At 45.8% G+C, this 22,172-nt stretch overlaps 2 protein-coding genes across 5 annotated transcripts in view; one reads left to right on the forward strand and one right to left on the reverse strand.

The window, feature by feature from the left end:
- FYCO1 (FYVE and coiled-coil domain autophagy adaptor 1) overlaps window positions 1–22,172 on the reverse strand; it is a 103,735-nt gene that overhangs the window by 24,010 nt on the left and 57,553 nt on the right. For all 4 annotated transcript variants that reach the window (XM_053599601.1, XM_053599602.1, XM_053599604.1 and 1 more), the window contains 3 exons: window positions 20,606–20,755; window positions 19,632–19,843; window positions 16,498–16,642 (listed from right to left, as the gene is read on the reverse strand). In XM_053599601.1, coding sequence (XP_053455576.1) covers window positions 16,498–16,642; window positions 19,632–19,843; window positions 20,606–20,755 — 507 coding nt within the window. The remainder of the gene's footprint in view (window positions 1–16,497; window positions 16,643–19,631; window positions 19,844–20,605; window positions 20,756–22,172) is intronic.
- CXCR6 (C-X-C motif chemokine receptor 6) lies at window positions 3,276–9,972 on the forward strand. Its single transcript, XM_053599605.1, has 2 exons — window positions 3,276–4,163; window positions 7,007–9,972. Exons 1-2 carry the CDS (start codon window positions 3,990–3,992, stop codon window positions 8,054–8,056), a joined length of 1,224 nt encoding a protein of 407 aa, XP_053455580.1. The 5' UTR covers window positions 3,276–3,989; the 3' UTR covers window positions 8,057–9,972.

Raw genomic sequence — 22,172 nt, forward strand, 5'->3', positions numbered from 1 at the left:
TTTTCCTTTTCGTCACTGGCTTTCTTTGTGTGTAAAAACAAAGAAAAGGGGAGCACTTCTGGTATTTTGCTTTCTGATTGCTTGGTGACTATGGTCTGACCACAACACGCGAACCTGCCTGCATGCCCATCCTCACCGCCTGGGGCGCTGCTGAGCAAACCCAGCCCCACTCAGCTCCTGATGTTTGGTGAAGCTCCTTTACTGTGTGGGTCAGGAGTCATTAACTCGTCCTCCACAGCCCTGTCACCCACCAAAGCCTTGCAGTTAGACTTGTCTCTTCTCCCAGTAGCAGCAAATGTCTCACCCATGGTCCTGGAACTAACTTCCTAAAAGCTCCCAGTCGACTTCGGGAAAGGAGAGCAGGGCAATGGCCTGACTTGCAGGGTTAACCTATGGCAGAGATGTCTGCCACTTTCCTTTTATTCTTCCCCAGATTCCATTTAGAAAATGTTTAAGTGTTTCTGGGGACATCCAAGACACATATGATTGGGTACTCACCCTTAAGGAGTTTAGAATTTTGTTTTAAAGAAAATAAATGTCCTCAAAACAATTAATACTACCAAGTGGCAAATAATAAAAGGCATTTAATAAAGTGCTTGAAATAAAAGTTTGACCCCAAAAGTGTTAGTGGCTCAGTTCCTCAAATTTAGCTCCGTGTCTTCTGTACTAAGCAGAACTTTCTGTTAGAGAACGGCTGCAACAAATACACCATGCCTTCTCACCTCCACATATTCCCACACTGGCAGGCACACAATCATGGGGGGGTACCAGGTGCAGGCCTCCACCCCCGACCCCCAGAGTAGACAGGACTGTGGCGAGAAGTGCACAGCCAAGCACGCTGGACAAGGCTCAGGCCATTCTAACACCTTGTGAACCTGTCCTGAATGGCCTGATTGTCTTGTCCCTGGGAAAAACTCACCTCTCAAGGCTTAAAGACTGTTAAGTGTCAGGCAGGCTTACTCTGAATGGCTGTCCTGCCCTGAAAGGTCGCTTCCAGGATAAGCGCTTTGGCTCATCTCCCTCTCAGTATTCAGTTCAGCCTGTGTCTTTACTTATAAAGCGTTCCTTGCATTCATCTGTCTATCAGTTCATAGTCTATGCAGCCTCATGGTTCCCGTCCATAAGGAGCACCACACTCATTTATACTGGTTTGGTAGAAGGGACAGTATGAAGCAGTTCATTCAAAAAAGGCCCCTGGGTGGTGCCTGTGGCTCAAAGGAGTAGGGTGCTGGCCCCATACACTGGAGGTGGTGGGTTTAAACCTAGCCCCGGCCAGAAACTGCAAAAAAAAAAAAAAGAAAGAAAGAAAAAAAAGGGCCCCCAAACACACATCTTCAGATCTTTTAGCAGGGGCCTCTGAGATTTTCCATACTCAGAAAAAAAGAGCAGGGAACACTGGCTTTGTGGTCAACAGACCCTGGGTGACACACCTTTCACCATTAACAAAAATTGCCTCTCACTGGATAAAAGATTTAAACTTAAGACATGAAACTATCTTCAGTGTGATTAAAATTTGTCAAATGGTATATAAAACCAGTATAAGGTGAAAAAAAAAAAAAGAGAAACTATAAAGATTCTTGGAGAGAGTGCAGGGGAAACACTTGAAGAAATTGGTCTGGGAGAATACTTTATGAGGAAGACCCCTCAGGCAACTGAAGCAACACCAAAAATACATTACTGGGATCTGATCAAACTAAAAAGCTTCTGCACAGCCAAGAGCACAGTAAGTAAAGCAAGCAGACAGTCCTCAGAATGGGAGAAGATATTTGCAGGTTGTTTCTGACAAAAGTTTGATAACCAGAATCCACAGAGATCTTACACTTATTAATAAGAAAAGAATGAGTAATCCCATTTCATCGTGGGCAAGAGACTCGAACAGAAGCTTTTCTGAAGAAGACAGGCACATGGCCTACAGACACATAAAAAAAAATGCTCAGCATCTTTAATCATCAGAGAAATGCAAATCAAAACCACTTTGAGATATTATCTAACTCTAGTAAGAGTAGCCCACATAACAAAATCCCCAAACTACAGATGTTGTCGTTGGATGTGGAGAAAAGGGAACACTCTGCACTGCTGGTGGGAATGCAAGCTAATACGTTCCTTTTGAAAAGAAGTCTGGAGAACACTTAGGGATCTAAAAGTAGACCTGCTGTCCAATCCTGCAATTCCTCTACTAGGTGTATATCAAAAGACCAAAAATCACTTTACAACAAAGATATTTGCACCAGATTGTTTTTTGCAGTTCAATTCATAATTGCCAAGTCATGGAAAAAGCCCAAGTGCCCATCAACCCATGAATGGATTAATAAATTGTGGTATATGTACACCATGGAATATTATGCAGCCTTAAAGAAAGATGGAGACTTTACCTCTTTTATGTTTACATGGATGGAGCTGGAACATATTATTCTTGGTAAAGTATCTCAAGGATGGAAGAAAAAACATCCAATGTACTCAGTACTATTATGAAATCAATTTATAATCACCCACACGTTCATATGAAAGACAAAACACAATTATGGCCCGGATGAAGGAGTGAAGAGGAGGGAGATGAGAGGGGAGGGGAGGGAGGGGAGGGGGGGATGTTGGATGGAGGGAGGGTAAATGGTGGGACCACATCTATGGTGCATATTGCAAGGGTACATGTCAAATCTATTAAGTGTACAGTATAAATGTCTTAACAATAATTAAGTGAGGTGAAGGTTATGTTAACCAGTTTGATGTAAGCATTCCAAATTGTATATAAAATCAGCACATTGTACCCCATAAATGCATTAATGTATACATGATTTATGTATTTATGACTTAAAAAAATAAATTTTAAAAACCCAACAAAACAGACCCTGGGTGACTGTGGGCATATGAATGTTCTCGGGCAAGTGAGCTAATCTCTCTAATCTTCTGTTTATTCATCTGTATGAGACTGAACACAGGAAGTATCTAGCAAGGGGCTAGGCTCATAGCAGAACTGAGCGTCAGTCTCTGAATCCTGGGGCTGCTCCTGCTCTCTGCTCCTAATGCCCTTGCCCTTAGGAAGAGTCACATAAGAGAGTTTGTCCAGCAGATGGGAGAGAGCCACCAGACTTGGAGGCAAGCAGGGTGAGTGGTAGTGCAGAGTCAGAGAAGGGAGCCGGGCACCTCAGCATGAGGCTAGCTGCTTCTGGGAAAGCAGAAATGGAGTCACACCTTGTCCTAGTGTCCTCTTTACCAGGAGGCACCAGGGAATGTGACTCTGGCAGACATTCCTCCAATTCCTGTCTTCCAGTATTATTTCCCAGAGGGGTCAGGAATGTTGGACCATAAAGATTACCAACTAGAACTATACTGAGGTCAAGGTGTTGGACATCTAGAGGGTTCCAGGAATAGAGAGGGCAGCCCCAGGAAACGAGATGATTCCAGCCAGGAAACAGAGTGGGTGAGTGGGCACTGCCTGCCAAGGAGCCTGAGTGGTGTAAATTTTGGAGACAAGGCTGCACCAGGCTCTCTGGCAGACCCATCACCTAGAAGCCATCCAGTCCATTGGTCTGGTAATGATGGAGATCTGAGTTTCTATCTTTAAATTGCCAGTTACTAGCTGTGCGCACATGATGCTATTATTCTGGTTATGCTCCTCAGTGTGCTCATCTATAAAATGAGGATAATACCCACTTTGCAGAGCTGCTCACTTGCCCAAGAACATAAGGCTCCATGGCTATCCTGTTTGCTGGGGATGTATGCAACACAGAACTCAGCCCATAGCATGGAATTCACATCAGCCCATACCCAAACTATTCCAAAGAGATGTCTGACTAGCCAATGAAATAATTTAAAGGTACAATTGCCACCATTTTCAGTGAACTACCAGAGCCAAACCTACTTACTGCTCCCCTTTGGTTTACAAGTAAAATGCTTCTCAGGTCTGGACAGAAGAATAAGCCCACAGCCAGAATGAAGGGGTACAGGGTATCAGAGTCACAGCTGCTTATCTCTAACCCCCAAATCACACCATGCAGGTTGATCATGTGGCTTCTGATCTCAAGGATGAGAGTGTGGGGTGGGTCTCTTATAGTAACCACCCGAGGGCTCTTAAAAAATACTCAGCGGAAGCATGGACCACATCACAGAGAAGCAGAAGCAGAGCAAGCTCCTCTCTGGAACAAAACGGCGCAACATCTGTGCTGGTGAGTCATTTGTCTTCCTCTAATACTTAAGAGAAGACGGGGAGGACTAACCCAACTATTGTTGGGGTTGTCAGATTCCTGCCTGCAATGAGACAATGGTACAAAGCCCCAAGCCATAGTTGAGCTGCTCTTGGTTCAAATCCATCATTGCCATCTGCTGCTGTGTGGGTTATGTTAGAGAAATATGGAAACTACTGAACACGACACACAGTAAGTGTGTATAAGCTTACGGTACTGCTAGGAGTGGCAAAATCAGGCACGGGCAGGGACATGAGAGTCTAGTCACTGTATTTATTCACCAAATAATCTCTGTTCTCCTTTCATTTCTTTGCAGATTATTACTTTTTTTCAATGTAAATCAATATGCTACTATAAACTTTAGAAACTATAGAAAAATATAAAGAAAGGAAATAAGTCACCCATAACTCTACCAGCCAGAGGCCAAGTGCTGATAAAATTTGGTCATTGTTTTTTTGTCTTTATTTGTTTTTACAAATAAAGTCAAAATCTCACAGTTTATCATGGATGCTTAAACAAGGGTCCACAGAGGGATTCAAGGGTTTGCAAACCCCTAGAATTGCAGGTCTTTGTGTATGTGTGTGCATGTGTGTACATTATTTCTGAGGAAAGGTCTGAAGTTTTTATGAGATTCTCAAAGTTTATAACTTAAAAAAGTTAAGAATCACAATGAATTTTACATCCTTTTTGCCATCTACTTGTTGTAATGGTAATAGCAAATACTTACTTTGCTTATTCACTTTGTGTTTACACCATTCTGAGCAATTTAAGTGTACTGCATTTTTCAAAGGCATAAAAATGCTTACTAAACATTTTAGTCATATTCCATTTTATATCTGAATTATAATTTGCTTCATTCTTTAGTATTAGACTTTTACAATATTTCCTAAGTTATATATATTACTTTTTTTTAATTATCAGAAATCAACTTAGGATTTTGATTATAAAAGATAAAGAAATGAATTTTTTTAACTTTTACTAGAAGGGAAAGTAATTTTCAATAATCTTCAGAATTGCCCATCCTAGTTAACTTAATGTTAAAGCTTACCAATTATTACAAATTAATTTGCGCAGATCCTTTAAGGCAACATATAATGAGAACATAGAGTCTAGCAAAAGCTGGAATAGGAAAATAACAAAAAAGCCAAGAGTAAGTCAAGCAATAATGCAGAGACGAACAGTATTCTTCAGCAAAGCCAAGCTGCCTGTTTCATATTTTCAATGATGAAAACAAATGTTTTTGTCCCCGTGTGAAGCAATAACACATATATTTCACCCTTGGACCTACTTAATCTAGCACCCAGAAAGGAGCAGGGGCAGGAGGCCCATTGGTCACCGATCACCTTTAGAGTTCTAACATTGTGGCGGAGGGGCAGGGACTATTTATTGGGTAGTCTCATCCAAAAGGCAAAGCCCTTCCTTTCTGGAGAGAAGGGTACTTTGGCCCCAGGAAAGACCAAGGTAAGCAGCAGCATCAGGGCTGAGGCTGTTGTCAGTTAGGAGCAACATTAAGGAAAGAGGAAATCTCCATGTGGAATAAAGAGATGACCTGGCCTCTTGCATATCCTGTTCTGGCCAGGCAATATTCTGACTTTGCTAAACCTTGCAGAGATTCTGTCCAAACACTGCTATTCCTAAAACATCTTAATGTGCTGGTGGGATATGGTTCCAGGCCACTGGAAATGAGTTGCTGGGTATTGAATATCTGCAGTGGCAAGGATGGGCCTGGTGCTCCCAGGCTGATGTTGTCACAACTGCCTCTGCTCCTGTGCTGTCGGTTATGTCCCATGTTTTGTGGCCCTCTTCAGGGTCACAGGGCAGAGAGGTGGTCAGAGAAAAGTGACATCTTGTAGGGCCAGAACACTGAGCAAGAAAGGCAGTTATCTGGTCTTTTTGCTACAAGCCTCAGTGCACCTGGTGCCCCATTTCAATTGGGTCCTTCATTTATTTTTTATTTATTTATTTATTTATTTTTGGGGGGTCCTTCATTTAATAAGAGGCCCCTAAGCTCTAAACTACTAATCACAGAAGCTAAGGCCATGTCCCTCGCTGGGAAATCTACTTTTTAAGAGAATCCTAAAGATCAGTAAGTCTTTAGGAAATGAGGCTCTGACAGTAGAATGTCATAAAATGTGCCAGGTGACAAAGGCAATGTGGGATGGGGTGTGAGAAACACCCAATTCCTTATCCGTGAAGCTCGCATGGACAAAGTGCTGGGCAGCATGGGTTTCTATGCCTTGCTTCTCCATTAGTCACCTTTTTAAATCTATGCTGCTGAGGGGAACAAAAGGCAGGAAGGACTGTCTGCCCAGGCAGAGAAGTCTCTGTCATCCCCTAAACACCTGCAGCCTCCAGGCATCTCCTTGACAGCAGACCCCCCCAGAAGGGGAACTTGTTTTAGCTTTTGCAAGTTAACAGCAAATAAGGCTGAGGATGGGTGGGCAGCTGTGGGTCAGGTGTGGTGGGATGAAGACAGGCCCTCCTCACTAATGAGCAGGGCTACCCTTCCAAAGGCACTTGCCTATTTGACTGCACAGTCACTTTTGCTTTCAAAACAACTGAGCACAAGATTTTATGGAATGTTTGTGTGTGGGTCAGTTATGAGTTGTCTCCCAGATGGCTGAGACCCTGAAAAGTTGTCTCCTGTCTGAGCCATTTCCCTAAGAAGTGGTTAGCCTCAGCATAGTGGACTGTGTTCTTTCTGAGTACCATGGTGGGTGGGTTTAGGAGATGGCTATTTGCCCCCAACATGTGGTCAACAGGTTGTGGAAAGACGGGGAGTGTCCGCCTCAGCACCACATATAATTCTTGGGTTTTGACTACAGGGGTTCATCAGAACAGACACGATGGCAGAGTATGAAGACTACAAAGATAATGGGTTCTTCAACACTTCTAATGACAGTAGCCAGGACCATAAAAATTTCCTGCAGTTCAAGAAGATCTTTCTGCCCTGCACGTACATGGTGGTGTTCGTCGGTGGCCTAGTGGGCAACTCCCTGGTGCTGGTCATATCCATCTTCTACCAGAAGCTGAAGAACCTGACAGACGTATTCCTGGTGAACCTGCCCCTGGCGGACCTGGTGTTTGTGTGCACTCTGCCCTTCTGGGCCTATGCCAGCATGCATGAGTGGATCTTTGGCAACTTCATGTGCAAGACCATACTGGGCATCTACACTATGAACTTCTACACGTCCATGCTCATCCTCACCTGCATTACTGTGGATCGCTTCCTTGCAGTAGTTCAGGCCACCAAGGCCTACAACCAGCAGGCTAAGAGGATGATCAGGGGCAAGATCATCTGCTCACTCATTTGGGTGATCTCCCTGCTGGTTTCCTTGCCCCAGATCATCTATGGCAATGTCCCTTATCTTGATAAGGTCATCTGTGGTTACCATGATGATGGCATTTCCTCTGTGGTTCTTGCTACCCAGATGACACTGGGGTTCTTCCTGCCACTGCTCACCATGATTGTCTGCTACTCAGTCATAATCAAGACCCTGCTTCATGCTCGAGGCTTCCAGAAGCACAGATCTCTAAAGATCATCTTCCTAGTGGTGGCTGTGTTCCTGCTGACCCAGACACCTTTCAACCTCGTGAAGCTCATCCGCAGCACAAGCTGGGAGTATTATGCTATGACCAGTTATCATTATGCTATCACAGTAACGGAGGCCATTGCATACTTGCGGGCCTGCCTTAACCCATTGCTCTACGCCTTTGTGGGCCTGAAGTTTAGGAAGAATTTCTGGAAACTTGTGAAGGACATTGGTTGCCTCCCTTATCTTGGAGTCTCACATCAGTGGAAATCTTCCGAGGACACATCTAAGACTTTTTCTGCCTCCCAAAATGTGGAGGCCACCAACATGTTCCAGCTGTAGGCCTTGCTGGGGCTTGGAGAAGCTGCTCTGGAATTTATAGGAGCCTGGCTGTGTCCTCCAGAGGTAATGAGAAAGGCTTTGTTTATAGCTTGTGCATTCTCGTGAGGAAGTAATCAAGTGCTCTGGCTGGTTTGAAATGCTTCTTCTCAGACATGAACATCATCTGCTCTCTTTTAGAACATTCAGGCCTAAAGTTCAAAGGCGGGTAGGGTCTAAAATTTTTAAGAGGGCTTGCTGAAACCAAGAGGATGATGTGTGGCTCTTAAGATCTTAGGTTCTAAGAAAGCATAGGAAAAACTCTTGAAAATATCGGCCCGGGGAAAGACTTTATGAAGAAGATCCATGGCCATTGCAACAACAAAAATAAACAAATGGGACTTAATTAAACTGAAAAGCTTCTGTGAAGCTATGGAGACAACAACCAAAGCAAACAGACAACCTACACAATGGTAAAGGATATTTGCATACTTTGAATCAGACAAAAGCTTGATCAATTTAATCCACATGAAAAAAGCTAACAATCCCATATATCAATGGGGAAGAGAGATGAATAGAACCTTCTCTGAAGAAGACAGATGAATGGCTAGCAAACATATGAAAAAGTGTTCATCATCCTTAATTATTAGAGAAATGAAAATCAAAGCTATCCTGAGATAACATCTAATCCCAGTGAGAAGGGCCCACATCATAAAATCTCAAAACTGTAGATGCTGGCATGGATGTGGAGAGAAGGGAACACTGTTACACTGCTGGTGGGACTGCAAACTAATACAACCTTTTTGGAAGGAGGTATGGAGAACCCTCAAAGAATTCAAATGAGACCTCCTATTTGATCCTGCAATCCCATTATTAGGCATCTACCCAGAAAGAAAAAAACCCTTTTACCATAAGGACACTTGCACTAGACTGCTTACTGCAGCTCAATTTATAATCGCTGAAATATGGAAACAGCCTAAATGCTCATCAACCCAGGAATGGATTAACAAACTGTGGTATACGTACACCATGGAATATATTCAGCCATTAAAAAAAAAAAATGGAGACTTTACATCCTTTGTATTAACCTGGATGGAAGTAGAACACATTATTCTTAGTAAAGCATCACAAGAATGGAAAAGCATGAATCCTATGTACTTAATTTTGATATGAGGATAATTAATGACCTAGTACATGGTGGGGGGGGTAGGGGAAGGGGAGAGCAGAAAGAGACAGAAGGAGGGAGGGGGTGGGGGAAAGGAACAGCAGAGAGAGGGAAGGAGGGAGTGGGGTAGGAGATGGGAAGAGCAAAGAAAGGGAAGGGGGGAGGGGGCAGGGGTCTCGATGTGTGACACACCTTTTGGGAGCAAGACACAATTATATGAGGGACTTTACCTAACAAATGCAATCAGTGTAACCTGGTTTCTTATACCCTCCATGAATCCCCAACAATCAAAAAAAATTAAAAAAAATTAAGATCTTAGGTTCTCCTTTAATGGAACTGGAGCTGAAGGTTACAGAGGTGAGCAAACAAAGCTGCTGATGGTCACTAGAGCCCCAAATTTCAGAGGACTCTTGGATTACCAGGCAAAAGTGGAGATTAGAGCAGCCATGAACACAAGTGCCGGCCTACACAGCTCAGATCAACCACCAGGTACCTACCAGGAAGAGAGCAGACTCGGCCCCACTTTGGGGTTGATGTTGTATAGGCCAATGCTCAGATTCTCTTCGATTAGCCCTTAACCCTGGAAGGACAAGAACTGGGGACTATAAATGGCCCCCACCAAAAAAAAAAATTAAAGTAGGCTGAGAATCTCATGGTCCACGGAATGCTGAAAAATGTGCAAAATAGAGTTTAAGACCATCATCTAAGCAGCAGTTTTGAAGCGGACTCTTTGGTTGTGTTGCTCATTTAAAAATGGAATTATCTAATGCCTGCCGCACACACTATATACACGTGTATATATATAGACACACGCATATACATATGAGTTTCATTACTAAGAAATAAACGTTTTTAAAGGTCTCCAAAATACTTTTACCCTTAAGTACACTTTAATACCATATGCCTGGAATATACCAAAACTGGTTACTTCTGGGCTCAGAGCACAGGAAATATGTTAAAATTGCAAACTTAGGACAGTGGTATATCAAGGAAATGAAATATACCAGTGGTAAGAAACCCTGCCCTTTCACTGTGGCTTCTAACCTCCTGCTCAAAGTGTGGGGTACATTTGTTTAGCTTCTATGTGTGTAATATGGTCACAGGATGAGGTAGTTTTAAATGTCAGGCTTTTAGGCATATTTATCAGATCCTGGCAATCTATTCAATGGGCCTAAAGATACTTTCTGGGCTTATGTATCTCAAAATCTCAACAAAATCTGGAGCACCATTTGACAACTGCTAAGTAGCAGCATACACAGAGTTAGGGCAGAACTGGATTAACAGTGGGCTTTGGGGGCTGGACAGACTAGGGTTGAATCCCTGCCACTCACCCTGGGCAAATCTCTTAGTCTCTGAGCATGTGTTCGCTTCCTCTCTGCGGAAACATGAATCATACCAGTGCCTGCCTCCCAGGGTTGGTGTGATACTGCATGCAAAACACTTGGCACAGTCTGCATTCGGGGGCTAAAAAAGGTCGACAAATAGTACAAGTTATTATCTTTTGTAAGATTAGTGACACAAAATGGAAGCTAGCTGTGTCAGCCGTGTGGGTTTGTGTCACACTCCCAGAGGTGTGTGGCATACTACATGCATCTGGTATGCTGAGCACAGGCCAGGCCTTGTGGGGCCACGGGATCCTACGTACTATTTCACAAGCACACCCAAATGCACCAGCGAGAAGAGTTTCCTTACTATGCTCAGGCTACGAGGACCACCAAGTGCTTCTTCAAACAAAATCTGCCCTGATTTTCAGGGTGTCAATAATGAGGTTTATCTTCTTTTAATTGGCTTTCAAGGGAAGTTTCAGTCATCACTCTCTGTGCACTTCTGCTACAGCAGCCACCAGTCCCTGGCTTCCTGACCGTACCCCAGGCCAAGAGACAGAGACCTAAGTGGGAAAGAAGTGAAGACTCAGGAGACGGGCCCTGGGCATGTCCACAGGTCCCCACAGAGGGAAGGACTGTGGTGTGATGGGAATGCAGGGATCTGGGCTCACTCAGTGCTCAGTGACAGCTTTATCACTGTACATCCTGGACAAGTGCTTTCCCACCTACACCAGTGGCTCACGATGGATCTCCGTCCCAGGGTGCTTGTGAGGCTTGGACACTGTGCTCTAAGGGCTGGCCTGGCCATGGCAACAGAGGGGAGCTGCTCCCCACAGGCTTCCCCAATTACGGGCCTGCACCCCCCACCCTTGCTCCCTGCGAATAGGTTCTGTGCTGGCCCTAGGAAATCTCTCTCTGCCTGTCCTCGGGAACAGCAAAGCAACACACTGTGCCTGGTTCCTCAGCCACACACCAGCCCCACATTCTCTGGACCCCTGCCCTGGGTCCACACCAGCCTGGCAGTAAGCACTAGCATAGCACCTGCAGGTTCCAGTCAGAGGCCTGCACATCTTTCCCTCATTCCACCTCCAGTGCAGGAAGCAGAAGGTACTCCTGCCACAGGCTTTGCTCACAGAGGAGGAGACTGGGCGCAGTCGTGGGGCAGAGCCAGCTCCTGACCTCAGAACCACTCTTCTCCCCCCTGCTCAGTTCTCCCCTTCACTTACACACTATGGCATCAAAGGCTAGGGCACATGGAGGATGGGGGAAGGGAGACCAGGCTGGGAGTGGACTCTGTTTGAGTCTAGTTTGTCACACCTAGGTGTGGCCTCAAGGTCAGAGGGTAAATAATGTTCTCCCCCTCCCCCAAGTTCCTAACACTGAGGGTGGCCGTGGTATGCTGATGGGCTCCAGTCCCATTTAGAAGCATGGCAGACTCCACAGATGGTCACATCATCTGAGACACAGTGACTACATGAGGACACTGGTTTCAGGGGCCACCTGGATCCAGAAGCCCAGGTGTTTGCAGTGAGTGCTCTGGACTGAGGAGATGGTGCCACAGGAGAGGAAAGCTTGGAGCTACCTCTAGTGGCAGGCTGGAGTAGAAAGGAGCCTGGGGCCCAGGAGCGGTGGGGGGTCGCTATGGCCTTCTCCTCCAAGGGGCACTCAAGGCAGCACCCCTTCCAGCTGCCCAGTCCTTCTTGGTCCATGGTAACCAACAGTTTTGCAGGAGGCCTGGCACTGTCATCCCCATTTTTCATGTGAAAAACCTAATTTGTAGAGATAATACCTGCCAAGGCTCACACAGGAGAGCAGGGATACAACCCCAGTAAGCAACCCCCAGTGCTGGCTAGAGAGGGTTAATGCTGCTGACAAGCTGCAGGGGTACTTGCTGACTCTGTACTCATCTGAAGGCAGAGACTAGGCTAACCCAAGCACAAGGTGGCTTTCTAACTGTAACCATTATCACCATATCCTGTTCTCACTTTGTTTCTGATATACCAGGCATCAAACCTCCTGCTTAGTGACAGCCCACCACAGCTCCCCAAAGCACTGTGGCCCTGAAGCACCAGATCTGAAGCACAGACGTTCTGCGGGTTCAGGGATGGTCTCTGTGGGCAAGTTTAAGGTCACTTAGCACCATCCAGGTGTCTTCTGAAGCAAATTTCCTTGGAGAAGAGCTCTGGAATGCTCAGTGTAAGGTAGAGGCACGCAGCAGGGGTAAGCAAGGCTCAGCTCTGACGTCGCAATTCAGGGTTGAACAGCATGAAAATAACACACGTTCACGAAAGGCTTCCCAGGAGTCAGGCCCTGGGGTTAGTGCTTCACATACACGGCTCTCACCAAAGCTTCCCAACGACCCTAGTGGGTAGAGAGCTGAGCTCAGCGCATGCCCTGTCCAGGGCCTTGGAGCTAGGAGGTGGCAGATCATGGGTCTGACCAGGTATGCCTGATTCCGGAGCTCAAGCTCTTCACTGCCAGTCTGTTTGTCTAGCAGCCAGAGGGGGAGGCCAGGCCTTGGGGAAGCCACGACTGGCTGGAGGCTGTGCAGAGTCCAAGGCAGCCAAAGCCCAGTGCCCTGCCGACCTCCCAGCCTGGTTCACCAGCTGGTAAAAGCTTGGTTCCTTCTCTGCCTGCTGCCTCAGTCCTGGGAACAGCTGGATGCCCAGGTCAGTGGAGAAGGCTGAGCGCGGGCCTGCCTGACAAGGTAAGCGGTGCAGGGGGATGTCTGGAGGGCTCTGAAAAATACCACCCTTTCACCAGAGGGAGGGGCTATGCTCCTGCTTGATGCCACCATTCCAGCTCTCAGGGGACAACTGGGAGGTCACTGAGAGGGGACGTAGCATCCTGCCAGGTCTCCCTGCTAGGCTGGACTTGGGGACCTTTTCCTGTTCCATCCCTGCCTGGAAGGACAAAGGCAACAACCTCCTTAGGCCCTAGGAATGTGTATGTGTGCAGAAGAGTGAACGTGGCAACAGGGGAGAGGCAGGATTTTCATGGGCAAATAGGGGACCTGGAGAAGAGAGCTGGACTCTTCCAAGTGAGTTTCAAGCCAGCAGAAAGTAGGCAGGATTTAAAATGACACTTAATCTGGCCTTCTAAGGCTCAGCTTCTTTACCTGGAAAATGGGTAATAACTCCTCCTCCTTGCAGGGCTGTGCAGGGACTGAGATCGTGGATATGAGCAGCTGGTACAGGGAAGGTGTTTAACAGAGTCACTTTCGACAATACCAAGCTGCTTTATTTTCCCCATGGATTTGGACTTAAATAATGTTTAATTCCTCCTGGATCACTTCTTACTGTTGATTTGTTTATTTTTTTCTCTACGTTCCTTGCCAAGGATGCTTGTACAAATCCAGGGCTCTAGATCTCCCACACTTTCTCAGGCTCTTGGCACTTGTGATTGATCTTAAACTTACGGGAAACAAAGAATACAAGAAGAGCTACCAGGCATGCTTAAGGTTGGTTATCTCTAGCTAACACAAAAAAGCATCTAATGCTGCAGCCCGCAACTAACATGGAAAGATGGCTCTTCACCCAAACAGCTGAGGGACTATAGGTTCCCATCAATCAGTCCCAGATCTGCCTCAGAGGCCTCAAGGCCACCACTCTGGCGGTTTCCTTTTCCTGGGGCAGCTTCTGATTTCCGAAGACCCAAACCGCACAGACTTGTTGGCAGTCAGGACACCTTGTTTGTTCCTACTGGGAAAAGGAAGGTGAGGGATGAGGAGAGAGGGAGCTGCAGGACGGTCACTTTCTCCTGCAGGCTACAGGAAGTGGTGAGACATTCAAACCAAAGGCGTCCCCTCAAGCCCCCAAGCTCTGGGTCCTGCTCACCTTACCATACACCCACTGGCTTGCCAGGTGATGATGGCAGGGTGTGGCTCAGTGCTAATGGAACCAAATGTGCCCTGGGGACCACTGGGCCGTGGGAGTTGGGGAGAACCCTGCGGCTTACACATTCAGGGAAGCCTTCAGAGGGGGGCCTTCCACAAAGGAAGGAAAGGAAAGGAACAAAGTCTCAGATGTAACACTGAGCAGGGGCTGTTGGGTTGGGTGATCGGGTTGGCTTTATCCATGAAACTACAGCACGGTGAGTTCACTTGCTCTCTAGTCAAGCAGTAGAGGATTGTAGGATAAAATTAAGCTTAAAACCGCTTGCACTTACAGCCTTATGAAGATTAAATACACTCTCTCCACTCCCAATGCTGTAGAAATTCTGAATGATCAATCCAACAGACCAATCCTAGCCTTCCCTTGAATTCTAGGCAGGAAGAGACCACTAGAGATCTCAGTGTGGGCTAGCAAGAACATCATAAGAAGTCCTTGATTGGCGGGAAAGAGGGTTAAAAAACATTTGGGACCTGGGAGCCTCATAAATTCTTTCTCAAGCATCTAAACAGTGAGTGTTTATGCTATAGAAACTGCATTAAAGACAGATGCTAGGGGCTCAGAAACCACAAAGCTAGGACCTCTTCCCATGGGTCTCATGGCATAAACTCTTGACATTTTAATATGATGCCACTCTATGCAATTGATTTTACATCTTAAAAAAAGTAGTCCTTATAAAATACTTGTTGTAAACTTTGTTGGAAAATAGCTATACTAGACAAGTGAGAGGGCAAGGGAGAACAGGCACTAACGGATAGCTATGTGGCTGATATTTCTGTCCCTCTGAAGCCTGCCCTGACCATGTGAGCTGTGGCATTCTCAGGTCACTGATTAGGAGCAGGGTAAGATACTGTGAGAGGGCAAGATGCCCTGAGTGGAAGGTGAGGTGAGTGGAAAGTCCCTGGGGTGCCACAGGGTGAGGGAAACTTTGGGTGGGTTTATCTGTAAGTAAAGGGACTTCTGAGAATTCATCTACATGAGACAGCTGCAATTGAATTCAAGCTTCCTTTCTGACAGTATCATTAACTGTTTCCAACAGACAAATTAAACTTGCCATGTTGTAGCCTCATGGATAAAGCCAACCCAATTATCAAGCCCAAGACAGCCCCTACTCACTGCTGGTTCTGGGACTTTGGCTCCTTTCCTTTCTTTTATTCTTGGAAGACCCCCCTCAGAAGGCTTCCCTGACTGTGTAAGCCTGCAGGGTTCTCCCCAAACCCTATAGCCCAGAGCATGCAGGGCATGTTTGGTTCTACTGGTACTAAGCCAAACTCTGCCTTCATCACCTGGCAAGCCAGTGGATTGGTAGTAAGGTAAGCAGGACCCAGAGCCGGGGGGCTTGTGAGCAAGGTCTTTAAAAAGCAGCATTTTGGTCTAAGCAATAGCCAAGCGGAGCACAGCAAAGGCTATTGAATTGTCCCTCCAGCCCTCAAATTCACATGTCCAAGCCCTGACCCCCAGCACTTCAGACTGTGACTGTATTTGGAGAGAGAGCCTTTACAGATGAAGTTAGAATGAGGCTGTGAGGGTGGGCTCTCATCCGACCTGACAGATGTCATTGTAAGAAGAGATTACGAGGCTCAGAGACACCAGGGCATGCACACGAGGGGGACCCTGTGAAGAGGCAGCAAAGAGGGAGCATGTCTGCAAGGTCAGGAGAGAGGGCCTGAGGAGACCAGCCCTGCTGCCACTTTGATCTTGGACTTCCAGCCTCTAGAATGATGAAGACATAAATTTCTGTTATCCTGTTATTACGCCACCCAGTCTGCGGCATCTTCTTATAGCAACCAAACAAACTAATATACTTGCGAGAGCCAAGAAAAATAGGCCTTAATGGAGATGCTGAAATCAGGGAACACTGGCATTTCCTAGGAACTCTCTGACAAGGCTCAGCACTGACCACTCCCGAGTTGCTGGTGCTTTTTAAGGGCCACTCCATCTCGAACACTACTCTAAGGCATCATCCTTTAGGCAAAGACAGCCTATCCTGCTTCCAACATCTAACTGTACTGCTTCTTTATAAAAAAGCACCAGGGCCAGGCATGTAATGAACAGTAACAGGAAATAGAGGGGACATCTACTCACTGTTCGGCCACATTTGGGTCAAGAGAATCAGTTTCTGTGGGTGTTTCAGGCAAGGAGGAGCCAGACTCCTGTATCTGGCATAATTCCTCATCTGTGATGATGTCAAACACAGCATCATCTGGTGGCCTGTAGTCTGTGTTTGCTCCTGGATGCAGAGGGAGATCAGGAGAGAAAAGACACACACACTGTTATGTGTAGGATGGGGAAGGGCCTTTAGGAAAGGAAGGGAGTAGGGAGTACAGCTATGCAGACAAGCCTCTGGGACACATTTTAAATGGTCATTCACTGATAGCTAATCTGTCCAGATATAAGATAGTAATTATTTATTACTCTTTGAAAATAGTAGTCTGTCTGACCTGCATTTCCCTTCATCCACTCGATGGGAAAGAACTTCCCTCTGCTCAAGGAGTTGCACTAGAGGCCTCATGTCTGACTTTCTGGGCCATTAACTAAGTAAGAAGATCCTTGTAGGGTTGCCCACCCATCCATAAGCACTCTGTAGCATATGCCATGAAAAATGTAAAAGCAAGACTGAGGCAAAAAAAAAAAAAAAAGAAAGAAAAAGAAAAAACTGAGCAGATAGGAAATGTCAAAAATCAAAACAAGTGACCTCAGCACTCTGACCCAGTACCATTCCCTGTTATTCCTAGGACACCTACCAATGAGTCAGGGCACAAAAGCTCCTGGGCTGGTTAGCCAGAACAGTTCATGTGAGCTATAAGTTACCAGCTAGCTCTGCTACATGACTACTAGGACAGACTCTGCCTTAGGAGGAACATTCTTCCTCTTGTCTCAAGTCTACAAAATGAAGAGCTTGAGTCATAGACTGAAAAAATGTTACAAGAACTGTTTTCTTCTTATAGATCCAGCCCAGCCACACTCCTGAACCTGCCTTCTGAGGCTGGCAGAGGGAAGGGAAAAGCAGGCAACGGGATCCAAAATGATGTCCACTGAGAGAGATCGAAGACCTAAACAAATGGGAAGTTGTACCATGTTCATGGATAGAAAGAGTCAATTTTACTAAGAGGGCAGTTCTCCTCAAACTGACCTACAGAGTCAACGCAATCCCAATTAAAATACCACCAGGATTTTTGTAGAAATTGTCAAACGTATTCTAAATTTATATGGAAAAGCAAAGAACCTAAAATAGCCAATTCTTTGATAAAGGACAAATTGGAGGACTCACTCTGATTTTAAGATGCTTTATAAAACTATGGTAACCATAACAATGCAGTATTGGTAAAAGAATAGATGCATAGATTAAAGGAAAAGAACAGAAAGTCCAGATATAGACTCACACATATAAGATCAATTGATTTTTGACAAAGGTGCAAAAGCAAGTCTATGGAAAAAAAGACTTTCAATCAATGGTGTTAAAAATGACTAGACAACCAAAAAAATGAATGTTGGGTGGCACCTGTAGCTCAAGTGGCTAAGTAAGGTACCAGCCACATACACCGGAGCTGGCGGGTTCGAATCCGGCCTGGGCCTGCCAAACAATGACAACTACAACCAAAAAATAGCCACGCATTGTGGCAGGCGCCTGTATTCCCAGGTACTCAGGAAGCTGAAGCAAGAGACTAGCTTAAGCCCAGGAGTTTGAGGTTGCTGTGAGCTGTGACACCATGGCACTCTACCCAGGATGATAATTTGAGGCTCTGTCTCAAAAAAATAATAAAAGTAAAATAAAATAAAATGAATGAATGTCTCCTCATCCTTTGCACCATACACAAAGATTAATTCAAAACAGATCATAGACCTAAATGTATAACCAGAAGCTATGAAACTTCTAGGAGAAAACAGGAGAAAAATCTTTGAGTCCTTGGTAAAATATGACACACAAAAATAAAAAAAGAAAGAAAGAAAACAAAGAAAATCAGTCATAAAAGAAAAAATTAATAAATTGGACTTCATCAAAATTATAAACTTTTGCTCTTTAAAGACGCTTTTGTACATAAAAAAAATAAAAGACAAGTTATAGATAGGGGAACTTATGAACACATAACTGATAAAGAACTTGCATCCAGAATAGAGGACTCTCAACATTCAGTAATTAAAAATACAGTTGAAAAATGGACAAAAGATCTGAAGAAGATTTACTAATGCATTCCCCCCATTCTAAGCAGTTCCTTGCACCCAGTAAAATACTGGGGCTTGCCAACTTCCTTGGTGATCCACTTAAACATATGAGGAACTAACAATAGTATTTCTAAAGGCTGGCTGGCCTGTGTGTAGGCAGAGGCCAAAGAGGAGTTCACAGGCTCTAAGAGCAGATGGCAGAAATGAGACCCCTTCTGTCAGTGCCATCTCAGCTCTGCCTCCCTGTGCTCTACATCTAAAGTCTAATACTCGGTAAGGTGCCGGCCCCATATACCGAGGGTGGCGGGTTCAAACCCGGCCCCGGCCAAACTGCAACCAAAAAATAGCTGGGCATTGTGGTGGGCGCCTGTAGTCCCAGCTACTCGGGAGGCTGAGGCAAGAGAATCGCTTCAGCCCAGGAGTTGGAGGTTGCTGTGAGCTGTGTGAGGCCATGGCACTCTACCGAGGGCGATAAAGTGAGACTCTGTCTCTACAAAAAAAATAAAAAAATAAAAAAATAAAGTCTAATACCCCAGAGGCGGCTTGGGTTGGTCTGTTCAGAGCAAAAGCAGTAGGACCCAAACTCTGCTTCCTTTTACTGGCCGGAGGACACAGAGGACAATACATCCTCTTTGTCCTTTGTGTCCTCCCACTCAGCCCAGTAAAAGAGAAGAGAACATGAGCTTCAGGGAGAGTGTGAAGAATCTGTACAAGTCCAGATACAACTTCTGAACTTGGATTACTCTGGGAGAGAGGGTGAATACCAGGGCTGAGGCTCTGGTAGACAGCATTTTCCAAAGCATGGGGTGTATTTCACTGGTGGTATGTGGGTTAAGAGGTACAGAGACCTCATGTTAAATCACAGTAGAAGAAAGTTATTTCCTTTTCAATCCTAATTACATCAAAAAGAAAGCCTTGATTTGTGGTAATATATTTTTAGCACCTCCTTAATATCTAATCTTAGAAAACACTGAATTAAGCTTGTTAGAGCTGACTAGCCACAACAGGGTGGGGTGGCACCTAGAGAACACAGTAGGCAGTAGCAGAAGCCTGACCTTGGCTTCCTGTGGCTTGGGGTCCAGTGTGGGCTGGTGACAGTGTGGGGCTGAGCTCTCCCTGGCTAGTGCCTGAGCCAGTGCTATCAGGAGAGCACTCAGCTTCATTGAGCTTCTGGAAACAGGCTCGGCAGCAGCGCTCCTTCTTGCCACTGCGCTTGATCAGGACATAGTTGTTGCAGCAGTAGTAGCAGAAGATGCGGCCACATATCCTGGGAACAAAACAAGCCCAGGCTGTGAGGATGATGTACTGTGGATCTCCTGTGATCTGCTCAGCATCAGAACTGGGCTCTGTGTCGGGCTGTGGAAGCCACGTGGGTCTCAGGAGACCTGGTTGTCTCTACTTTAGAGAGTGGCCTTGGTAAGCCCAGTGGGAGGGTTTTATTTCCTAGGGTCCTGGGAGGCAGGGACAGAAGGTACATGGCTGAGCCTACCTTTCCTGACACCACACTGTAGGTGAGCAGCCCTCACCTCAGCGGCTATGGCTCTAAGACACATAGACCCTCACGTGCCTATGCCAATCATTCCCACCTACCCCTACCCAGCTGGAGATCCATATTTACCCACCCTTCTCTGGGCCCTCCAAGGGTCTCTGCCATCCCTGGTACTGCCTGTGTTCCTTTAGAGAAGCCTCAGGTCCAGCTGCTACTGGGTTCCAGTTGCCCCATTCCCTCCAGTATCCACAGGCTGGAAGATTGCTGATTTCTGGGAACATCACATCCCAATGGATCCTTTAACTCTCCCTACACCTCTGTAATTAATTCTCTTTCCTTTCAGTGAGTTCTGAGTATCCTGCTAGGACCCTAACTGATACACCGTCCTCATATGGTTCCCTTAAAGCCAAAAGCAATATGCTCTTCCTAGACAGCCAGTCCTGGTACCAACACCTATCACTGAGTCCTTGTTCAGAGCCATTTGCTCTGGTCTTGGGTCCTGCCAGGGTTTCAGCGTTGGCCTGTGAGTTGTGTGCTGACCTGCAGTGGTGCCGCCGCACCATCCAGCTGAACTCCCGTTTGCAGTCTAGACAGTGGTTTGCCTCAGTGTCTCCAAGCCACCGCTCCTCAGCACTGAGCTTCTGTTGGAATTCTAGGGCATCTGACTTCTGCCAGAGAGCATCCTTGTCCCTGGAACAAAACCACATTTAAAAAAAAAATAAAGGAATCCATGAAAATAATCAAATTATCCCAGTTTCACTTTTTAAAACTGCTATTAAATTTCTGAAGTCAAAGAAAGACAATTCACTTTCACCTTGGAAACACACCACATGGAAGACTCTATCAACTGCAAAGAGGTGCCAGTGCTGACAAAGCTCCATACCACTCAGACATCTAAACAACAGCACTGATAAATACAGGGGGGTGGATCAAGATGGTGGACCAGAAGGACTGGAGAAAAGAGAGGACCCAGCCATACCTAGCATGGGGACCTTACCCAGAGTCATAGCTCAGGGAGCACAGTGAGGAAGTGGTGAGCTGGACACAGCCATGTGACCCAGAGCAGTGGAAATGTGACTCATTAGGCAAGTAATTGTGATCTGCTGGGATCGGCCAGCACCCCCCACAGAGGTCTGAGACACAGGAAGCCTTTCCAGAGTTTTCAGTTGGGGAAAGTTGTGTGCTGAGTGAAAAGCTAGGAAGGCTGGGCGGACTCTAACAGCATATAGCAACCAGATTTGAATGCAGGTTGGTGTGGCTTTGGTGGCTGGCAAGACAGCCATATTGGGAATGTCCAGGCAGCCAGGGGGCTGCCATTGTGGGAAGGCCGTGAAAAGGTCTTAGCCGGGGCCTAAAGCATGGCTGTCTTAATTCCACCTGCCAGAATCAGAACTCCACTCTTGGAAGAGGCTGAGGGACTCCCGCACCCCACAGGAACTGCGATCAGGGGGCACAGTGAGGCCTGACTCTGAAGGATTCTGGAGAGCTTTAAGATTCCAACCTGCCACAGTCTGAATGCTGAGGAAACAATCAGGCGATCACCAAGGACAACTCCGTTAGGAATAAGAACCACAGAGGTTGTCAGCTGTGATCTCCATTTCCTAAAAAAAAAAAAAAAAAGCACAGTGCCACCTAGTGTTCTGGTGACATACTGCAACATATATATTCCTATTGAAAGAAAGTACTCCTATATTTTTGGTCATGCTGTGAGGCAAAGTAATTTGAAGCAAAGGAAGAAGTGAGAAGGAAAGAGATGGACAAGGAGGTGAACAAGAAGAAAGAACACAGGGGGAAGAACCAACAGAAAAATCTGGGCAATATGAAAAACCAAAACAGAGGAATTCTCCCAAGGGGCCATGAGGCAGCTACTGCAGAAGACTTCACCAATAAAGAAGCAATGAATTTGACAGAAAGGGAAGTTAAAATATGGATGATAAAGACAATAAAAGGAAAGGATGAGAAAATGGAAAGACAGAAACAAAAGTCAGACAAGAGATATGTACAATATAGAAAGGATATGGTGGAGCTTAAGGAAATGAAGGAGATAATTAGGGAATGTAAAGATGCAGTACAAAGTATCAAAAATAGGGTAGAACATGGAGAAGAA

This window comes from Nycticebus coucang, chromosome 8 (assembly GCF_027406575.1).
Source record: "Nycticebus coucang isolate mNycCou1 chromosome 8, mNycCou1.pri, whole genome shotgun sequence".
Lineage (NCBI taxonomy): Eukaryota > Metazoa > Chordata > Mammalia > Primates > Lorisidae > Nycticebus > Nycticebus coucang.